Genomic DNA, 23,322 nt, shown 5'->3' on the forward strand with positions numbered 1-23,322 from the left:
ACGAACAATACTCCTACATCTCACTAAATTAAGAATATTTAATGAGAAGTCATATCTAATAGATGATGTTCATGCACATACTTATTATGGCATCATTATTACATCAATATTACTATTAAAATATTAATAGCTTAGAAATATTACACTGTCTTGACTCTCAACCACATTTTGGGGTCCACTAATGTCAAAAGTTGCATTGCTTGGAAATGTCTAGCAATAGATAAACAAATATATAACAAAAATAAGTCTAACGTATTTTAAATTCATCCGAAAAATAAGGCAGCAATTAAAAAGAAAAATATTTATACATGCACGTTTCCAACATTAGAAAGATCTATCTCTGATGGGCCAAATAAATTCCTACATGTGTCTCTGGCTGGCGTATCTCCACCTCGCTAATAATCAAGTAATATTGAGAAACATGTCATCACATCTATTGCATAAATAAATCATAGCAAATAAACATGTATATTTAAAATATTATTGTTATAAAAAATATCGAACCTCTTTGCGTTTTCCCTGTATAGGCATCTTCTTCATCTTTGCTTTAACTTTCCGCATATCTTGCTCCATCTTGGATGCTCTCCTCAAATATGAGGTCTGCCTTTTCCTCGCACAACTCGTGGACTGAGTACTTGCTACGAACTATCAACTGTAGTTGTGTCCTGTGTCGTATAACAAACATTGGAACCTGTTTGGGTTAGAGATGGGGGTTCTTGGGGACTTGAATATAAATCAATCATAGCATGCAACTTTTTAGTTGCATCCTCAGTATGCTCTTTTAAACCTGCTACATTAGTAATCATTCGATAACAGATATTCAACTCTGTTGAATATGTGTTAGTATCTTCCCGCTAATCCCCTGTGTCATAGGTACAGTGGATTAACGTATATCTCTGTTTGATGTCCTTCCTCCATCGGTCTAAAATTTACCTATCTAACAAAGTCTTTATCCCGTTACGTTTGAATATGGCCAAGATATACCTACACAGTATCCCCCTCATCTGAAATAACCTACACGAACACTTAGCATCGCAATCTTCCTCATGAAAATCTACATAATATGTAACATGTTTAGTGAACTCCTCAACACGAATTTCATCTTCTACCATATAGGTTTTCTTCACGCCATCCTGTCTAACTAGAGATGGATCCATATCAAGCACACCCATAACTTGTTGTTGAACTTCCCTGAATTTTGTATTCGTGTACAACTCTTGAAATCTTTCTTCGATTGGAGATCTAGATATGCATGGAATTGTAATGCTAAATGAGTGCAAGTCTAGGTTGGTTTCATTCTCAATTTTCTTTTTCAAGGCACTGTCAAACTGATCGACAAACTCCTTCAAGTTTGTCTTTGCATGAACATATCAGTCAAAAAATGCATTCATGCTCTCGCTCCGCTGTGTTGTACTCATGCCAGCCCAAAAGCACTCTTTTAGGAATACCAATACGCAATGCTTGCGCTCAGCGTACAAACTTTGCAACCAGACATTATCTTTCAAGGTGTACGTGTTAATTAACTCTTCCCACGACTTCTCAAACTCCTCAATAGTTTGAGTATCATACACACATTTCATGAGCTGATTTTTCATGTCACTTTTGTAGGCACGATGAGAGCCAATCTTCTTGGAGACTTTTTTCAATATATGCCATAGGCTAAATCTATGTTGACTTTTTGGAAATACAATGGCAATTACATTTTTCATTGCTCTGTCTTGATCAGTGATAATAGCTGACGGTGCTATATCATCCATACATTGCAACCAAGTCTGAAATAACCATGTAAAAGTCTCTGTGTCCACATTGAAAATTAACCCATCACCCAAGAGAATCGACTGGCCATGATGGTTTACACCAACAAAGGGTGCAAAGGGCATACCGTATCTGTTCGTCAGATACATGGTGTCAAATGTAACCATATCACCAAAATCTTGATAAGCTGTCCTACTGCATGGATTTGCCCAAAAGACATTTTCTAACCTCTCATCATCATCTAAATTCATTAAGGCAAAGAATCCGGGATTCTTGTAGTGCATCCTACAAAAATAGTCTCAAAGCGCTCCAGCATCACCTGCTCCAAGTCCTAGATGTCTTGCCTTATCGATGTAATTCTGACAATCCTTTTCCAAAAATGAGAGGTTCTCAAATCCAACAGCGCCAACAACAAGAGATCCGAAACTCTTGTTCATTCGGATGCCAGCCAGATCGTTAGTATCTAGTACTCTTTTTACGGCCTCATTAACTTCACGATTACGTCGAAAAAAGCAGGATTTATGGGGACTCAGTCGGTGATTGTGGGTATTATTAACTGTGATCAACCGCATCTTTCCCTCAACTTTTAAGGCATTAATCCTTGCCTTACAATCAGTTTTTTCAGTTAGGCCTGGTTTGGCAACATTCATCGTCCTATTCCGAGCCTTTCCCCCACGGGCACAACCAAGGGTGACATATCTGACACTTCCATCGTCATCCCTCTCACTCCTTTGTGTCATAGATCCAAACCCACAGTTTTTAGCATATTGCTTATAATAGCTTTTTAATTCCTCAAAAGAATTTAACTCCATCCCCGATTTTGGCTCCTCAATCATATCACCACCATCCATTTGGTCTAACTGAGGTGTCCCGGGAGTCCCATCATCGGTTTCCCGTGAATCTGGCATATCCTCTTCACTTTGTTCATCAACTCTAGAGGTGGAACATGGCGCTTTAGTTTCACAACGATGATCAGGTGTATCCTCTTTACCAAATCTTTTGGTCATTCCAGAGCTTGTAGCCATTATAGGAGTTGGAGGTCTCATCCCATATTGAAATGGGTAAGCATTCTACTAAAAATAAGGCAACAATTAAATGAGATGAAAAATGAAAAAAACAAACAAGAAAGAGATAAGAACTAAGTTGCATCACCATCTGAATGTTGCTTGGATATTGGTTGCCATCTGGATATGGCATAAAAGCCGGTGGCCATGTAGGCACTGGTTCATAGTAACCGTGCATGTAATTTGGAAAGTTTGGAGCAGTTGTTGGGATATCTTAACATAAAAAGGTAATAATGATTAATATTACCAACTACGAGATTGATGTATGCTAAACAAATGCTAAAAATCATATAACATATTGCGGTTGGAGGATTTGAGCTAAATGGTGTTGTAGGAGAAGGGTTTTCTTCCCTTTTTTCTATGCTGACAAACTGCATAGGAAAAAATTGTAGAACAATTTTTATAGGAGCAAGGAAATCTTGGGGAAGGTTAAAATCAAAACTAATAAATTTTCTTTTAAAGTTTCAATTACTACAAAAGAAAATGTATACTCATTAGGACCAAAATAATTCACCACTAAATAAATTAGTTCAAAAACTGTTGCAGAAGTGGTCTATATATGTAGAAACAAAAAATAAATAAAAAAAATACTATAACGAGAACTATCATTATAAGTACCAAAATAATTCACCACTAAATAAATCAGTTCAAAAACTTCTGTCATTATGCATACTAACTAATCTTTAAACTGTGTACAAGTTTCATTACTCTTGAAGGAAATTGTATCCTTTCAAGTGCTTCTAGACTCCTATAGGAAGGCAATCGATAGCATTTCAATCTTATACCAAACCCTTTAATACAACACAAGAATATTTACAAAGTATTCATTGTCAACGTACAAGCAAACATTACTAACAGGAATCAGATACTAAGTTAAATAAACATTTGTTAATCTTTCATGGTTTAAAAGCTGGTATAAATCGAAGGTACAAGACAAAGATCCTCAAGCAGAACCCTTATATATTACAGTAAAGCAAAACTCTATGACCCCATAAGACGAGGTTGGATAGGCTTGAACAATTGCCTGCAGTTTACAAATTTGAGGAAAAGCTATACATCCATAACATCAAATTAGTACTTAATTTTGGTTTTTGTACAAATGAACCAGCATGGCCTCCTTTCTTCTTTTTCTTTGATTGACATAGGTGACACGTAAAGAAATAACTTAAACTCACCGTGCCTGCTTGAAACTTCAACCAAAGAATACTGCATCAGATTACAAGAATGCCCAAAATAAGGGATAGCAGGAGTGGATTCCTAAAAAAGCCTTCCATAGCAAATAAAATTTCTAGCCTTTTCTGATAAAGTAAAATTTTTAACTTGGCAATTGAAAATGCTTCATTTCAATTTTAACTAGGTAAAATTCAATACTTTAAAACATTTTAGAGGCTCCAACAAACACATAATAATTCACTGAATTAAAATAAAAGAAAATATATGGAGGTTACTACATACTAGTCAGCTCTGATAATTATCTGGTAACATCCATATGATTATCATTTCATATGGGGCATCATTCTTATTTGGTCCCTCAAATTCGTTGTTTCAGTTGACGAAATGTAGATTCAGAGGAAAAAAAAAAAAAAAAAAACCTTTACCAATGGAGACCGACGAAGAAGACCCACGAAAATGGAGACCCACGGTGAAGACGAAGACTCAGAAGTATTGTGGATAGCAACTCCCCAGATCAGATGAGAAGGTGACGACGTGTAACAACCCGCTAGAAATTCATTGGTGAAATTTCTATTGACTTTAGGAATCTCGTGAAAAACCCATAAGTTTTTACGAATCGACCAATCGCTTAGGTTTTAGTCTGTCATCATAATCTGTGTTATCACTCACTATGGTGCTAGATTTATGAGTTTAATTATTTGAGATAGTTAGAAGTGTCAAAATACGTTATGATTTGCGCCATTAGACTCAGTGGATTATTTAGGATTTTATGGTGCAATAGCCTATTTTCATAATTTCGAACGAAACGTCTGTTGGAAATTGTGAAATTTATTTTTAAGGGCACTTCGGGGTTGAATTTCGGTAAACGATTTTCACTATAGGTTAATATGAATATTTAGAATTTTTCAGTACTAAGTTTATTATATATTTTTTTGGAGTGAATAGTAACCTCGATAAGCGCACCCAGTGCAGTGTTTTCAAAATCACAGTGTGAAATGTGCAAATTAGGTTGGAGGAGTTTTATTTGGACACTTAGCAAGATCTTAGCCACACATAGTGAATAGTATTAGACACTTGGTACAAAGAGGAGCCATTAGATGGATTTGTGAAGGAAGTCAAGGTGTGTGATCATGTCACCTAAGTAAAGCTTTGTTTCATCTGATCAACTAAATTATGCCAGACCAAAGAGGATTTCAACCCTAGAAAAATCCTAAATGGTTGGAATCCAATTGAAACCCCAAAAGCTTGGTTGAAACCAAAACCCTAAACGGTTTTCCCAAACCCTAAAGTTGACCTCCAAACCGTTTTTAATCCAATTTCTAGCATTGGGGTTTTTAATTTGTGTTCAAGTTCATGTTCAAATTATGCATGTTCACATTCAAGTTATGTTTAAAGTCCATGTTATATTTCAAGCTCACGTTCATGCTATGTTTCAAGTCCATGTTATGTTTCAAGTCACGTTCATGCTAAGCTTCAGTTTCAGTTTAAGTTATGCCAGTTATGTTATGTTGTATGTCAAGTTATGCTATGATTACTTATGATTTGATTATGCATTCATGTTTTTACTGCCATGCATGCATCATTAACCTGTGTGGAAGTTTTCTATTAACTTGCTGAGATTTGTAATCAAATCTCACTGTGGTAGTCCCAACTACCATTCTCCCCGAATAGTAGATTTTGTTATAGGATCTGAAAGAGAATCGGGAATCGACCAACTGGAAACGGTCGACTAAGCGACGGTGCGACGTAGATGGTAGTACAGTAATTACCTCAGATTACTATTTGTATACGAGAAACAGAGCACGAGAGAGAGGGCTCAATCTAGCAGCGTTGGACAGGGAGGGGCACAACGGCCTGGGTTTAGAGTTGGCAGATCGAGGGAGGGTTTGAGAGGAAGACAGAGGGTGAATCAAATAGAAAGAGACTGAGAGGGAGTACTCACCATTGTCGACGTCCGACGGTGTGTTGAATAGCAGACGGCAGTGACGGCAACCAGAATGGTGAAAAAAATACGGCGAGAGGAGAGGAGAGAAAAAGTGTGCAAGAGAGGGAGAGAAAAAGAGAAAGAAAGAGGCCAAGAGAAATGAGAGAAAGGTGGATGTGGAAGAGCTCATCGGCCATTGGTGTGTGGCGGTGTGTTGCTTCCAACGAAAACAGAAACTCAGCAGAGAAGTAGAGCAACAACGAGAAAGCAAGTCTTTTGATTCTCTCATTCTCGACAGAGACTTACCGACGTGAACATATCTCTCATTCTCGACAAATTCTGAAAGATATTACCAAAAACTTGGAAATTCCAAGATTTCAGTGCATTATTTAATCTTTTGATGATTTTAAAGGCTAGTCTCTTCTGTCCTATTAGTGCAAAATTTGTTGACCATTTCTCACGAGTTTCTCACGGAGGCCGTTCGTGAGAACGAGTCTCTAGCTTCCTTAAGTTAAGGAGTCTTGAAGTGGTCCACTCTGATTTATTCATCATGTAGAAACTGATCTCATGATAAACTGAGCACGTGGAACACGTAACACAGAAGCTTGATGGAGGCTTCGGCTATAAATATTGTGTTTGGTCCCCAGACTCACTCACTCAATTCCCTTCAGTCTTACACCATCTAAATAGAGTGGAGTAGAGTTTGGAAGTGCCAAACACCAGTGAGAAACGAAGGAAACCAGTGAAGAGCATCAATGACTAGAGGTACTGTTCTTGGCATTAAAACCTGTCGATTCTTGTTTCTAAAGTGTTATTCCGCATTATAGAATCATCCTTAAGCTTTCATTTGGTATCAGAGCCAAGTTTTTTCTCTGCCTTGGTGTTTAAAACAAATGCTCTGTTCATCTCTGTTTTGGCCGAAAGTTTTTGAAAAATTTTAAATTTTAAATTTTGATTTTTTGATATTTTTTATTTGAAAGAAGTTTAGAAATCATTTAGAAATAGTTTTTCTAAACTTTCTATGATTAAAAACATGTTTTTTGACATGAAAATGGTCCCAAAAATCCTATTCTGCGAGCTGTCTGGAGGTTGAAGACGACCAAAACGATATGTAGTTTTCAGCCTTATTGAAAACGACATGTCGTTTAGTGGGGGAAGTCTGTCATTCCGTGTTGGTAAATGACACGTCGTTTTCAATTTGGTGAAAATGACATGTCGTTTAGTTCACAGACATTTGTTCAGTATGGAGATAAACGACATATCGTTTCGTTGGGTTAGCGTTCATTCAGTATAGCAAATAAACAACATGTCGTTTTCAGTTTTGGTAGAAACAACATGTCGTTTAGTTGAGTCTCAATCATTCCAAAGAGAGAAAAAGTCGTTTTTCAGTTTTATAAAAAAGACATGTCGTTTATGTGGCCTGTTTTCATTTTATACATTGAGGAAAACGACACGTCGTTTTTCAGTTTTGGAAAAACGACATGTCGTTTTAGTTGGTCAGTTTTTCAAAAAAAAAAAAATAATAATAGTAATAATAAAATTCCACTTTTATAGATGGTCTAGAAAGTGGGTTTTTGGGTCCATGCCCTTTATGCTTATAATTTTTATTTGATGCAATTTGGCTAATTGTTGTGCAAATTTATTTATTATGCTCGTATTTTTGCATGAATTGATTAAATTTGCTCTATATTGATACATGCAATTTTTTGGATGAATATATAGTTAAAGGCAAGTAATTAAATGTTATGCATAATATTATAGTTTTGATTGTGCAATATTTATGCTTATATTATGAATATTTTGTGCATGATTATAACATGTTAGTATTAGTTAAAATTATGTAATTCATAATATTAAGCTAGTCTTATGCAATATAATGTCTAGTGATCTATATAATTTTAATTAATTAGAGAATAACCACAAAATTTTTAATTAAGTAAAATTATTATGATTGATTAGGATCACATAAAGAATATTAGACATTAATTGTAATTAATTATACTTAATATAATAAATTTTATCCCACAAGAATTTATATTATTAATTAGGATAAAATATCAAATTATTCATAAATTACCCACAGGAATTATGAATTTAGTAAATAATTTGACAGTTTTATCATAAAAGTTTAATCTAAGATATAATATACATCAAATCATAATATACCCTTTAGAATTATGAATTAAGTAAATAATTTGATAAAATTCTATCATAAAGATTAATTGAATCTACTTGAATTAAAAATTTAGCCCATAGGCAATTTTATGTCATTAGATTTAATTTTTAAGCATGATTTACATTGGAAAAAGACGAATATTTATTTAGGCCTCAATTTTAACATAAGCATGTAATCTATAATTTTATGTAGTTGCACAACTTGCAAATTTCTCTGATATTTGTTACGATATCTCTGAACTTAAGAGAGATAACTATAAGGTCTGGAATGAGAGAGTTCTTCTTCATTTAGGGTGGATGGACATAGAATATACTATTAGGAAAGGCGAACCACCAACACTCACTGATACCAACACTGCAGCAGACATCGCCCTTTATGAGGATGGGAGTGATCTAATCACCTCAGCATGATGTTCATTAAGACTAGAATCTCTGCTGGTATTCGTGGTTCTGTCGATCAGCATGAAAAGGTCCGAGACTTGCTAAAGGCCATTGATGAACTATTTGTAACTTCAGACAAGGCACTAGCAAGCATCCTAATCATGAAGTTCTCATCCCTAAGGTTACCAGTGTGAGAGGTGTGCATGAGCACATCATGCAAATGAGGGACAACGTGGCTCAATTGAAGAAACTCGAGGTTGAAATGTCGGAGTCCTTCCTGGTGCACTATATCTTGAACACCTTCCTGCATCAATATGGACCCTTCAAAATCTCATACAACACACATAAGGATAAATGGTCAATTAATGAACTCATGACCATGTGTGTTCAAGCGGAATGGAGACTGATGATGGAACAGGGTGAAAGTGCAATGCTGGCAACGCGTGGAAAGGGCAAATCTCAAGCCAATCAGAAGGAAAAGGAAAAATACCTCCCCAAGGTGGTATTAAGAAAGATTACAGGTATTTCTTCTATAAAAAGAAGGGACACATGAAGAAGGAATGCGCCAAATTTCAGAAATAGCATGCAGACAAATCTAATCATATCTCACTTGTTTGTTATGAATCTAATATGGTTAATGTCAATATTAACACATGGTGGATTGATTCTGAATCAACAATCCATATTTTAAATTCCTTGCAGGGTTTGCAAAGCCTAAAGAAGCCAGTGGGAAGTGAGCAAAGCATCTTATCAGGAAACAAGATGGGCTCGCATGTGAAAGTTGTAGGAACTTGCTATTTAATTCTATCAAGTGGTTTTGTTTTAATGTTGAAAAATACCTTTTATGTTCCAAGTTTCTCTAGAAACTTGATTTTAGTTTCAAGACTAGTACCTTTTAATATTTCTTTAATTTTTTAAATTCATCATTTAGTTTATTTTATAAATCTGATTGTGTTGGGAATGATACTTTATCTAATGGTCTTTACTGCATTAATTTACAAAATAATGACACTTATGATTCAATGCATGTTCACACTGGTACTAACATGTGTTATTAATGAGGATTTCTCTAAATTATGGCACCGGAGATTAGGTCATATCTCCATAGATAGAATTAAAAGATTAGTAAATGAAGGGGTACTTAATAATACCCTGGATTTTACTGATTTTGAGACTTGTGTGGACTGCATTAAAGGAAAGCAGACCAACAAGTCAAAGAAAGGTGCAAATAGGAGTTCAAACAAATTAGAGATCATACATACTGATATATGTAGTTCAGATATGGACTCACATAGTTAGAAATACTTCATCTCTTTTATAGATGATTACTCACGATATATGTATCTCTACATGCTTCATAACAAGAACGAAACATTGGATGCCTTTAAAATCTTTAAGGCTAAAGTAGAAAAACAATGCGGTAAGCAAATTAAGATCGTGAGATCAGATAGAAGTGAAAAATATTATGGTAAATACATAGAGAATGGACAAGCACCTGGGCTATTTGCAAAGTTTCTTCAAGAGAATAAGATTGTTGCCAAATACACCATGTCTAGTTCACCGGACTAGAATGGTGTAGCAGAAAGAAGAAACCGAACATTATTGGACATGGTACGGAGTATGCTTAGCAGCTCCAATCTTCCTAAATCCTTGTGGGCTGAAACACTTAAGACGGCAATGTCTATATTAAACCGAGTTCCATCCAAAGCTGTTCCTAAAACGTCATTTGAATTATGGAAATATTGGAAACCGAGTTTGGGACATATGCGCATTTGGGGATGTCCATCTGAGGTGAGAATTTATAATCCACAAGAGAATAGGATTGTGGAATCAAGAAATACAAAATTTCTTGAAAATGACTTGATTAGTGGAAGCGCTCAAACCAGGAACATAGTTTCTGATAATGATCATTCAGAATCTCAATCTTCCACCTCAAGTGATAGATTGGTTATTATTTACAGCGGCCCTCAAGTACAAACTAGTGTTGAACGACCAATCATTGAAGTTTCACAAGCTGCTGACGACATTCTAGTAGATCAAATAGTTCAAGAGTTGCCAACAACTTTGAACAACAAGTTGAACCACATATTTCTCAGGAAAATGATGGTACAACATTAAGAAGATCTATTAGAGCAAGGAGATCAGCAATTCCTAATGATTATGTTGTGTATCTGCAAGAATCTTACTATAACATTGGAGCCGAAAATGACCCCGAGTTCATTTCACAAGTCATGAGTTGCAAAGAATCAGAATTATGATACAATGCCATGAAGGAAGAGATGAATTCTATGAAGAGTAACGAAGTCTGGAATCTTGTTGAGTTGCCTAATGGTGTAAAAGTCATTGGATGTAAATGGGTCTTTAAAACTAAGAAAGACTCATTGGGCAACATTGAGAGATACAAGGCAAAACTCGTTGCTAAGGGATTCACTCAGAAAGAATGAATCGATTACACGGAGACTTTCTCTCATGTATCTAATAAAGATTCCTTGCGTGTTATTTTGGTATTAGAAACCCATTTAGACTTAGAGTTGCAACAAATGGATGTGAAAACAACATTTCTCAATGGAGATCTAGAGGAGGAGGTTTACATGAAACAGTATGAAGGATTCCCCTCTAGTGATGGTGAGCAATTGGTTTACAAGCTCAAAAAATTTATATATGTTTAAAACAAGCATCCCACCAATGGTATTTGAAATTCCATAATGTAATTTCTTCATTCGGTTTTGTAGAAAACGTTATGGATCAATGTATATACCAGAATGTTAGTGGGAGTAAAATCTGTTTTCTTGTTTTATATGTGGATGAAATTTTGCTAGCAACCAATGATAAGGGTTTGCTGCATGAGGTGAAACAATTCATCTCTAAAAATTTTGATATAAAGGATATGGGTGAGACATCTAATGTCATTGGCATTAAGATCTATAGAGACAGATTTCGATTTATCTTGGGTCTGTCTCAGGAAACCTATATTAATAAAGTTTTAGAGAGACTCCGGATGAAGGATTGTTCACCAAGTGTAGCTCCCATTGTGAAGGGTGATAGGTTCAATTTGAACCAATGCCTAAAGAACAACCTTGAAAGGGAACAAATAAAAAACATTCCATATGCTTCTGCTGTCGGAAGCCTAATGTATGCTCAGGTCTGTACAAGACCTGACATTGCATTTGATGTGGGAATGTTGGGACGATATCAGAGTGATCCAAGTTTAGACTATTGGAGAGCTGCAAAGAAAGTAATGAGGTACCTTCAAAGAACCAAAAAATACATGCTTATGTATAGACGGACAGACAATCTGGAAGTAATTGACTACTTAGATTCTGACTTTCCTAGTTGTATTGATTCACGCAAATCAACATCAGGATATATATTTTTTATGGCCGGTGGAGCTGTATCATGGAGGAGTGCCAAGCAGACTTTGATTGCCACTTCCACTATGGAAGTCAAGTTCGTCTCTTATTTTGAGACTACTTCACATGGTATATGGCTTAAGAGTTTCATTTCTGGACTTAGAATTATGGATTCTATCTCTAGGTCATTGAGAATGTATTGCGATAATTTAGCTGTTGTTTTTATGGCAAAGAACAACAAAAGTGTGAGTCGTAGTAAATACATCGACATTAAATATCTAGCCATAAGGGAACGTGTTAAAGAAAAGAAAATGGCCATTGAGCACGTCAGCACTGAACTAATGATCACTGATCCTTTGACTAAGGGCATGCCACCGTTGAAATTCAAGGACCATGTAGTGAACATGGGACTTGGTTCCATTATGTAATTTTTCATTGTATGAACAATGTTATTTTAATGAAATTTTTAAATATTTTGATGTTTTGCTCATATTGATGTGTACCTTAATTTAATTTTGAGAAAATTCATCTATGTTGGACCAAAAATAAATATAGGGTTTATTCATTAAGAAATTGTTCCCACATAAATTATAATGTTTAAAGAATAAATACATGGTAATACATGGAAGGTAATAATCGTCATTAGCGGACTTATTGCCATGATTCATGTATTTATTACTTAAATGCAGATTATCGATGGATTTAAGATGAAATATTAGATTAGAAGTGTGGACCAAGTGGGAGAATGTTGACCGTTTCTCACAAGTTTCTCACGGAGACCGTTTATGAGAACAAGTCTCTAGCTTCCTTAAGTTAAGGAGTCTTGAAGTGGTCCACTCTGACTTATTCATCACGTAGAAACTGATCTCATGATAAACTGAGCACGTGGGACACGTAACACCGAAGCTTGATGGAGGCTTCGGTTATAAATACTGTATTTGGTCCCTAGACTCACTCACTCAATTCCCTTCAGTCTTACACCATCTAAATAGAGTGGAGTAGAGTTTGGAAGTGCCAAACACCAGTGAGAAACGAAGCAAACCAGTGAAGAGCATCAATGGCTAGAGGTACTGTTCTTGGCATTAAAACCTGTCGATTCTTGTTTCTAAAGTGTTATTCCGCTTATAGAATCGTCCTTAAGCTTTCAAAATTTTCATTCCAAGATTGATGAATTCATTTTTAACTAAAACAAAACTATTAAAATCACCAATAGCAATCCAAGGCTCTTGCTTAGTTTGAAAATTATAAAAAGAAGACCAGAGCAGCCTCTTAAGATCTTGCAACACTAGAGACATTTAAGATGCTGATTAGTAGCAGAAACTATAGTGATTTCAGAATCCTCTTTCAAAAACAACCAAATATTTCCTCCTTCTAAGTCATTCGAGATCACTTTAGGTAAACCAAGCTTTCTTCCCACTTTTCAACCTTTATCAAGTTTTCAACGATTCTCTCTCGTAACTCGACCAAGAAACATGGAGCAAAACTATTGAACAAATTTATTAGATCCATTATCCCCTCTTTTACTCCTTGTACAGTCTAGATCAGATCAGATCAGAGAGAGAGAGAGAGAGAGAGAGGGAGATATTCCACCCTCATCAATCTTTGTAAAAATTAAGACTAAAAAAATATTTTCAAACGGAAAAAAATGTTTCCACATACAAATCTTATTTAGAAACGGAAAAAAAAATTACTTAGATGAAAAACATCAAAAGGCTCCACCTTTTGTGACAGTAGGAGACCTTACATTTTCAAACCAACCCCAATACTCAGGATTGCAATGCAATGGAGAAGTCACCATGATCGGCCTTGGCGTAAAAGGACCCGCTGATCCTTTCCAGTTTGTCAAGCACTTCGTAAGTACATCTCCCACTTTCCCTTCATTCATGGCCTCATATACCTTCTCAATATCCTCACCTGGACTCACCTTCTTTGCCCCGCTAAGAAGCTCAGTCCCCACTTCACTCCTAACAAACCGATATATAGGATAAGTTCTACATTTCTTGATTCTGTTGGCTATTGGAAAATCTCCATTCTCGAACCTATCACGAGCTTTTGCTACTTCTTCCCCAAGCCTTGCTTTCAGCTCATCTAGGAATAGTGGTATGCGTTTGAATATTGAGTAGCCCTTGTCATCTCTATTTTCTGGTTTAGGATCTTTGAGAGCTCTTTCTACAAGTACTTCTCGAAGTTTAGGCAAGAGAGCATAAGATGGATTTGTGGGGTCATCAAGATAAGAGAAAATTGGCTGGTGCTCAATGACCTGCAAGAGTTCTTTCTCGCAAAAACGGGATTCTAGGAGTGATCCATCTTCAGCTGTGTAAAGGGTTTTCCTCACAACTTGGAGAAGAACATGTTTCACAACTTCCCTCATGTTTTCCTCCAAATGTCTTAGATCAATTGCCTGGCAGAGTGCCACCATGTAAGTGGCTGACATCAGCTTTAGGATCTCAATGGCTTCTGCACTTTTTCTGGCTGAAATCAACCCGAGAGAATTCACATCTTGATTGTGTTGTTCTGCGCTCTGTACATGTGTTGTGACAGGGTTTGCCAAGTATTGGAGCTCAGAGCAATATGCAGCCATGGCTATCTCTGCGCCTTTGAAGCCATAATCCAAGCTTGGATTAGGCCCCCCACTCAAATTGGAAGGCAAGCCATTGTTGTAGTAATCACATACAAGTTCAGAGAATTGAGCAAACATGAGCTTCCCAATAGCTGCAATGGCAATTCGGAGATTATCCATGGAGACACCAATTGGTGTTCCCTGGAAATTCCCTCCATGGAGAGCCATATCTCGAGCAACATCGATCAACGGGTTATCATTCACAGAATTGATTTCCCTTTCGATTGAATGTGTTGCCATGCGAATAACTTCGATTTGGGGCCCAAGCCATTGGGGAGAGGTTCTGAGTGCATACCTGTCTTGTTTTGGCTTTGTAAGGGGATCTTTTTCATGACGAAGCTTTGCTTCTTTCAGGTAGTCACTTCCATCCAAAAGGAACTCCATGATAGCTGCTGATTCAATCTGGCCAGGGTGGTGCTTGAGCTCATGTGTTAGTGGGTCTGTGAACTCAGGCTTGCCTAGCATGACTTCACAAAACAAAGCGGAGAGAACTTCAGAAAGCAGAGCCAAAATGTTGGCATCAAAACAAACTGTTGCCGCCACAGCCGAGCCCACGGCTGTCCCATTTACAAGAGCTAAACCTTCCTTTGCTTGAAGCTCGAAAGGAGCCGAAATCCCAGCTCTCGTCAGAGCTTCTATGGCAGTGATCTCTTCACCTTCAGAGGTGAGCACTTTGGAATTATGCCGGCCAGTTAGTAATCCAGCTATATAAGATAACGGTACAAGATCCCCTGAAGCAGTAATAGTCCCTCTTAGAGGCAGTTTAGGTGTCAAATTTTTGTTCATAAGCTTGGCCATGGCTTCAAGTACTTCCCATCGAATTCCAGAAAAGCCTTGCATGAGTGTGTTTGTACGAACCAACATAGCTGCTTTTGTGTAGCTAGATGGAAGGTTCTCTCTCCCAATCACTCCAGCATTAAGGAACCGAATAAGCTCTGTCTGGAGGTCAGAGGTTTTGTTGGTGCGCCGATGTGATGTGGCTCCAAATCCGGTGGTAACACCGTATGTATCTGTTCCACGGGAAACATGCTCTGCAACCCAGTTGGCGCTTTTGGCTACACGTTCACACGCCACAGCTTCATTGAGATTAACCTTTACTTCACCACGACGTGCAATGGCGGTGACTTGACCGACAGTGAGGGTCGTACCCTGTATGTCAACGGTTTGCACCTGTGCAAACTGCGACACCATGCTGCAGACTTCATCAAAATGGTTGCATTGCATGGCCTCCGCAGCTTTCTTCCAGTGCAATGGGGTTGAGACATGAGAATTTTCTGATAGACAAATGAGGTTTGTGGTGTCTTTTGGGAGAGGGAGAGCTGGAGGGCGGAAATGCTTGTTGGGGCGGCCAAATCCATTGGTTGCCATTGCCAGAATTGAGCAAATATTTTCAGAGGGTGAAGGAGAGAAGTGGGGGAGGTAAGCTATTTGCGGTGTGAGTTGTGTTTGAGTTTAGGAGGGAATTAGCATCTGTAATCTATTTATAGCAGTGAAAGGGTACTGTACTGATAAGTGCTCAAGGCCGGCGTCAAAGGGTCAAATCAAGTCTTCGTTTAAAAAAAAAATGAAGAGTTGGTTGGTGGAGTGAGAACTTGCATGGAAGGATGGTGGGGAAGTGTACGTTTGGCTGCTTTTCTTTGGGATGGTTGGTGGGTTTGTTCTGTTTCTATACTGCGTTCCAAGTACTCAAAAAAAGACCATTGACCAGGAGGATGAGAGGCCACTCAAATGACATTGTCACCGTTCTTTTCATGTCGTTTAGCCAAGTTATGTTGACTTTGTGAATCATGTTTTGCCGCACTTGGCATATATATATATATATATATATATATATATATATATATATATATATTTGAGTTTCCCTCCATACAAAACAAGATTCGAAGTTTTCAGTCCTATATTTGAAAGAGCAATGCTACAAATCACTCTACTGTACATCACACTCTTCACACACCTCACATAATTTTTTATTTTTTTATTTTTTTTCACCCCAGCACGTTGAGTGTGCTGGGGACTCTACAAATAGTAGAGTGTTATTTAGAATTTTTCTATTTGAAAATCGATACGTTTCATCAACTTTCATCCGTGTGAAAGCTTCCTTTTCATCCGTGTGAAATATCACTTCTCCTTCGACTGTTTCTTTGTCGTTCCCCTCACATTAACCTCAAATATTGTTGGCAGATCTAGAATTTTTTAAATATAACATATATTCTAATATTTATAAAGCATTTACACCACACACTATTCACATGACATAATTTGATTTGTAAAATTTAAATTTAAAAATTTATCTTCCAAACCAAATTATGTCATAGATTGTGTTTAATGTAAAGGCCTCATAAATAGAATTATTCAATTTATAATTGTACATTTGTAACGCCCCAAACCCGGTTGGCCTGGAGAATTACTACCTGTCTCTTAAGAACTTATTTTCTAACACAACTAAAAAGAAAACTCAAAACTTTAATAGCAAATCTCAATATCAAGAGTGCTAAACAACCACATTTAAAACTCTACAAAGTCATTACTGTAGCTAAAATAAACTAAGAAGGCCTAAATCTCCCGGTAGTCATAACAACCAAACCAATAATTTCATAAATCTCACTGAAACCCAAGATATAAATAAAACTCAAAGACATTAAAACTAAGAATATCAGAAGTCCTTCTTCTAACAACATCTCATCAGCTTAAACACATTCAGCAATCTAATCCAGATCCTCATTTGGACTCTCCTCATCATCTGAAAAATATTATAATGATAGGGGGTGAGTTATCAACAACTCAGTAAGCAGAAATCATATGCTAGTGTGCAAACATGAGCATTTACAAAGTATAGCGTGCATAACAAAATATTTTTCAGAGTTATCATGCAGAACAGAACATATTTTCAAAAGTAACAGAGCGATGGTTTTAAGACACGTACAACCCATAATACTTTGGCATAACATAAACTAAGTATCATCATCAGATCAAAACAGAGCATCAAACAGAGCAGAGACCATGTTTCACCCCCGTGGTAGGGTTGTGCTAACCCCGGTGGCCAAACCAGGCAGAGACAGAGGTGAAATTTTTTCTTTATTCTTCTCGGAGCCCCGAGTGTGTACACAGGAAAGACCATAATAAAACCACTTTGTTTCCAAAGTGGGTGCACTCAGAGACAGAGAAGTTGGTACCAACCCAAACAGAGCAGAGCATAACAGAGCAGAGCAGAGCAGAGACAGAGTCAGATACGAAAACCAGTATACCATGCCAAAGGTTTTCAGATGTTATATCAAAAAAATACATAGTACCAAAACAGAATCAGACAGTTTACACACACTGGACACAAAAGCCAGAACATCTTTCTAAATAAATGCACAACTTTTCAAATTCTCAATATTGCTCTTTTTTCAGATTTCAGAAACCACATGACGAAATTTAGCTCATGTCTACACAATGCATGTCAGAACATATTTTTCTCTTTTTCGTACAGATTTCATGAGTATGCAAATAAGCGACCGAGGTTGGTTTTGTTTTTCCCAAGTTCTCATTTCACCACAAAGATATGCAAAGTTTTTAGAAAATCAACCTCAATCTCAAATAATTCATGTAAGGCCTAGCATAGGAATCCCGCTTACCTGACTCCTGCAGCGCATTAACTATGACTTGAATACGGTCTCTATCCGTCTCGTCACCTATTCATAAAAATAATATAAACTAAATATTAAAGTCCAACACAAAATTGGTCTTAGACAACTTAAGACCCAATTTCTAGACCATAATTCAGCAAGTTTAATCCAACTCAAACAACCAAATAACAATCTGGACAGCCCACACTTCGACCCAAAATATTCTATACCAATCTCATTATTGTCCAATACAAGCATCAGGACCAATGCCAATTCAAATTCCAAAAACTCACACTTATTCCAACAGTTCGCAGTCCCAAACAATTACTAACAGTTTAACCAACAATACTACACAAAGCACACTTCTTCCCATTCACAACTCCATAACAGAAAATATAAACTAATATCTCCAAAAATTAAACTGTACTGGACAAAGAAAATTAAAATCCCTTCTAAAATAATTTCTCAACCACCAATCCAAACGACCCCCCCTTACTCCTCAGACTCAGTCCGGCACAACCAACAAAAATCACAGTAAATAAGAATTAGCGCAGAAATACATTTAAATCTCAAAAGTTCTTTGGGAAAAATACTTATAATGCTATAATATAATTTTTGAAATATCACGAAGGTGCTAGAAGTGGCAACGTAGCAACAAAACAGTGCCAAATGCACTGTGGCCGTGGGTCTCAAAAACCCACTTTTGAACGGGTGCAAACGAAGACCCGAGATTGATAGGGTAGGGCTTAGAGATGTCGGTGAAGCTAGTGGTGGTGGTGGTTGGCCGTGGGTGGCGGCACAGAAGGCGGTAGAAGTGCAAAAACACCCAAAACGGAAATGTTGATGGTGGGGGTTCACCGGTGACAGATCGGAGGTGGGGTTAGGTCCATTGGGTTGCTAGGAGGACGAGGATGATGTGGTGAAGAGATGGTGGCCGGAGGTGGCGCGACGGCGGCGTAGCGGCGCAAGGAATGTCGCGGCTTCGTGTGATGCGTGGAGGCTAACGGCGGCGTGGCTGGGGCTGGAAATCGGAGAGGGAGGTCGCCGGCCGGTGGGGAGCACGATGGGGTGGGCGGTGTCGCGCACGGCGGCACGATGGCAGCGGGCTGGGTGAGGAACGGTTGCACGGAGTGAGAGAGAGAGACGTCCGCATGGGAAGCAGGGGGGAGAAAAAGAAAAAGAAAGAAAGGAAAAAAAGAAAAGAAGAAAAAGAAAAGAGGAAAGAGAAAATGTAGGGAAAGAAATAAGGTCCAATCCTCAAATCTTGGGTCACAAAAAGATCCAACGGAAACGATTTTAAAACAACAAGTAAAATAAAATAATTCAAACGTAATGATTAAAATGAAAATAAATAATTAAACCCCACAACAAGTTAATTTAATTTGAGAAGAAATTTAAACGCATAAAAATAATTAATTTAGAGAAAGAACTTCAAAAATAATTTTCACAAAATTAAAATCATAAAAATAACACAACTAAAAATCCAACAATTTTAAAACAAGAGAATAAATTTTAAATTAATAACAAATAATCTTTCAATTAAAAAAAAAATACACTAAAATACGGGGTGTTAGAACGTTGATGTTTAAGTGTGAGGTCTGCATTGAAGCGGGATTAGCCTAATGCTCACACATGAGGAGGTTGCAACAATGCGAGTTTTAATTATTTTAAAATAAATCTTCTGGCTACACAGAAATCTAACATATCACAAAAAATCATATTTATTTTTTAAAATATTTTTATGGTTGGAACAATAATCTTAGAAGAGAAGTGTACATGAGACCCCGTCCGAGGCCTCAAAAGAGTTTCAATATTTATGGACGACATTTGTGAATTTTTAATCCGTGCTTTTCTACTCTTTATGGTAGGATTAAACAAAAATCTGAAAATCTGATTTTGAATACGGCTCTGCTTCTGCTTTGAAAAAACAGAGTCGGATTCTGATTTTTTGTATAATTTCTCAGTTGAAGTCGGAGTCAAAAGTGTCGTTGGACCGACTTTGACTCTGATCCGAGATCCGATTCAACTTTACCCTCCGATTCTGAATCTTACTCCGATATTGTACATATATTATAAAAATATGTATTTATCTATTATATATTTATCTTATATATTAGTATAGTTATATAATTATATAACTAGAACTTATATAGTTAAATTCAATAATATAGTATTATGAGTTAATTATTATAAAATAATATACTTATTCTATAATTGGAATAGGCTAGTGATGGTTTAGTATATGTAAACATCATAGTATTACTACCATACATAATCAAGTATTGCTTGGAGGGCTTGTCAAGAAAATTTGTCTACTTTTCAGAATTTGAGAAGAAGAAGGATTATGGTTGATGATAAATGTTGTTTATGTAATCTGGTTACTGAAGATGCAGCCCATGCCTTATTTTCTTGTCCAGTAATAAATGATGTTTTCCTGCAGTATTTGCCTTCTATGAGAAGTTTTCAACCTAGTTTATCATTTTGGGAATTGGCTATACATGTTAAAGATAAGGGTGGTGATGAAGCTTTAGAAACTTTTATTGTTATTTGTTAGGCTTTTTCAGATTTTGTATGAGCATGTTGAGCATCGATGTTTTACTGTGATTAATAATGCCCTCTCCATGCAGTCTACGTATAACAGGTTCAAGTCTTTGATGGGTTTAGCAAGGAAGTTACAAAAGTGATTTGTTGTTGACCACCCCAATCTGATTTTGAAAATTAAATGTGCATGGTGCAATTTTCTTTGATCATCACAAGGTAGGAATTGGGCTTATTCTTAGAGATCATCAAGGTAGTGTGATTGACGCTTGTAGTAAATTAGAAAGAGAAGTTGCTTCTTCGGAGTTTATTGAGGTTAGTGCAATGTTGAGGGGATTACATTTTTGTGCTCAATATCAATCTATACAAACTTTGAAAGGGTAATGCTAGGGCATGCCTGGCTTTACTGTGCAATAACTGTTGGACGTGCCCGCCTAGGCAAAACTCATCCACATTATTTTTTCATTTTTTATTTTCATATTTTTTTAACATCTTTAAACATTTTTTTTTTAAATATCAATACACTAATAGTCGCTTCTTAATCAGTAAGTAAAAAAAAAATAATTAAATTAAATTAAATACATGAGCGGTCAAAATGAGAGGACAAAATCAGAGGGCAAAATAGAATCATTCAACTTTGAAATTAAGGCTATATACAAACCAGCACTAAACAAAACATATGAGAAAAAGCTACATTAACATTAATTATAATCTAAAAGAAAAAAGCTACTTGCACGTGAGGTTGGGGAACCCCGTTTCATTTTGTACACAGCCATCCACGTGTACAGAATGAAACGGGGAGTTTTGTTTATACCCAAAACCACTACGATTTGATTCAAACACGAAGACAAAACAAACAACTTAGAGAGCATAGCTTTGGGAGCAAGCTTTCCTTTCCCACAAAGAACACGAAGATCAGGTTCTTCATGCATACCCATTTTTTTCGTCTCACTTTTTCTTTGCATCTACTACGCATCTTCTTCTCATCTTCATCTTCTCAGTTTTTTTGCAGCACTCCCATTTGATTTGCAGTATAAATTATAGAATGGAACTCACTCAGCATAAATTGTAAAAATGAAACGGGGCATTTCGTTCAAATCCGGTACCTCTCATCTTCTCCTTCTCATCTTCTCCTCTGCATCTTCTTCGCATTTTCTTCTCATCTGAAACGCAGCACTCCTTTTGTATACCCACAGTCGACTTGTCCATGTCTTTCTGTGGTTTCAAATACTAGGCCTTAGATGATAATAAAAAAAAAATGAAAAAAGCAGTCACTTTGCAGAATTGTGAGTTGGAGGATTTGCTTATGAAACTTTATCCAAATAATATGACCTGGGATGGAGGATTTGCTTTTGAGACCCATTTTGGCACTGGCTGGAATGGTGGGTTTCCTTTGCTTCTGAAATCTTTTTTTTTTCTTATTTAATAATATCAACTGATGTGATTAGTCATCAGCCGATTTCTCAACAGGTTCCCAATGCCAGGTACCTGTAGCAGAATTGAATCCAAAAACACTACAAATGCAAACTATTAGTAGCAGCAATTTAAATACAAGGCCCATACGAAATATTTAAAATACAATATATTTCTAAATTCTGGCAAACCTGTCAAAACCATTTTTAATTCGCCGCATGCTAATTTAGGTAGGAAAGAAGACAAGAAAAACTTCAGGCAAACCTTTGGCTTTAACTAACTCATGATCAGCAACCGAATCACCTTCTCTATAGATGTGTTGCAAGGAGAAAGATAAAAAGACTGACCAAAATGAATTATATTTTCCCAAATTTCTAAGAACTTTCAAGGTGGAGAAGTGACATGATTAAACCAACTAACAAATCTACATAATCAGATTAAAAAATAATATAAGTAAACCCAAGCTGCAAACAATATAACAAACCTTGTTTCAATTTCATTACTTCAGCAAACATATTCGATTCCTCTCCTAAGTGAAGGGAGAAACCAAAAACAGAACTTCCATCATCATTTCTCAAAACTCCTCCACAACCAGCAAGTCCTAGATGTTCAAAAGATTAGCCATCAATATTCAGGGCTTGTTTGGATAGTAAGATGAGATGAGATGATTTTAGATGAGTTGAATAAAATATTGTTAGAATATTATTTTTTTAATATTATTATTGTTTTAGGATTTGAAAAAGTATAATTTTTTATTATATTTTTGTGTGAAAATTTAGAAAAGTTGTAATGATAAGATGATATGATATCGTTTCTCTATCCAAACAAGCCCTAAACTTTATTTTTGAAATTGGGGGAGGCCTCCAGTGCACTAACAAGGGCTTTTTTTATTTTTACTTGTAGTAGTTGTAATTGCAAAGTCAGGAAAGAGCAAGAATCCTTGACTCTTAGTACCTCTTTTGGTTTTAACAAACCATTCAAACCAATGATTAACATGATTTACAAATGTTGGAGTCGATGACAAAATTCCATTAAACACACCATTATTTCTAGCCAACCACAATTCCTACAGTACAATCATTGGCGCCAAAGCTGCAAGCATACTAACTTGATCTTTCCTTCTTAAGAGCTCCCACCATTGGAATACATGACTCCTCTATGGAGAGCTTACTAGAGAGGAGTTGCAAAAAAGAAGTGCAAAATATTCCCAAACTTCAATAGCTAAACTCCCACTTTCAAACAAATGGTACTTAATAGTTTCTATCTTTGGTAAATTATGACAGCGAACACATTTGGAGACTATGGGAATCCCATACCTTTG

The 23,322-nt window shown here is 36.6% G+C and overlaps 2 protein-coding genes across 2 annotated transcripts; both read right to left on the reverse strand.

Moving 5' to 3' along the window:
• Positions 1 to 547: 547 nt before the first annotated feature.
• On the reverse strand, positions 548 to 2,039 carry LOC108995829 (protein FAR1-RELATED SEQUENCE 5-like). The gene is made up of 3 exons (XM_035695206.1): positions 1,449 to 2,039; positions 934 to 1,355; positions 548 to 665 (listed from the first exon to the last, which is right to left on the reverse strand). The coding sequence occupies exons 1-3, from the start codon at positions 2,037 to 2,039 to the stop codon at positions 548 to 550; spliced, it is 1,131 nt and encodes a 376-aa protein (XP_035551099.1).
• An 11,316-nt stretch (positions 2,040 to 13,355) lies between these two features.
• On the reverse strand, positions 13,356 to 16,173 carry LOC109017562 (phenylalanine ammonia-lyase-like). The gene has a single exon (XM_018999792.2). The coding sequence runs from the start codon at positions 15,808 to 15,810 to the stop codon at positions 13,528 to 13,530; it is 2,283 nt and encodes a 760-aa protein (XP_018855337.2). The 5' UTR covers positions 15,811 to 16,173; the 3' UTR covers positions 13,356 to 13,527.
• Positions 16,174 to 23,322: the final 7,149 nt, after the last annotated feature.

Source organism: Juglans regia, chromosome 10, assembly GCF_001411555.2.
Source record: "Juglans regia cultivar Chandler chromosome 10, Walnut 2.0, whole genome shotgun sequence".
NCBI classification, from domain to species: domain Eukaryota; kingdom Viridiplantae; phylum Streptophyta; class Magnoliopsida; order Fagales; family Juglandaceae; genus Juglans; species Juglans regia.

Bases quoted from the DNA above. Each gene is read 5' to 3' on its own strand.
- LOC109017562 (XM_018999792.2), bottom strand. From the start codon at position 15,810: ATGGCAACCAATGGATTTGGCCGCCCCAACAAGCATTTCCGCCCTCCA.
- LOC108995829 (XM_035695206.1), bottom strand. From the start codon at position 2,039: ATGCACTACAAGAATCCCGGATTCTTTGCCTTAATGAATTTAGATGAT. The intron at 1,356-1,448 runs GTATTCCTAAAA...GTTCATGCAAAG, and splicing joins AGCGCAAGCATTGCGTATTG to ACAAACTTGAAGGAGTTTGT. The intron at 666-933 runs GTAAATTTTAGA...TATACGACACAG, and splicing joins ATAAAGACTTTGTTAGATAG to GACACAACTACAGTTGATAG.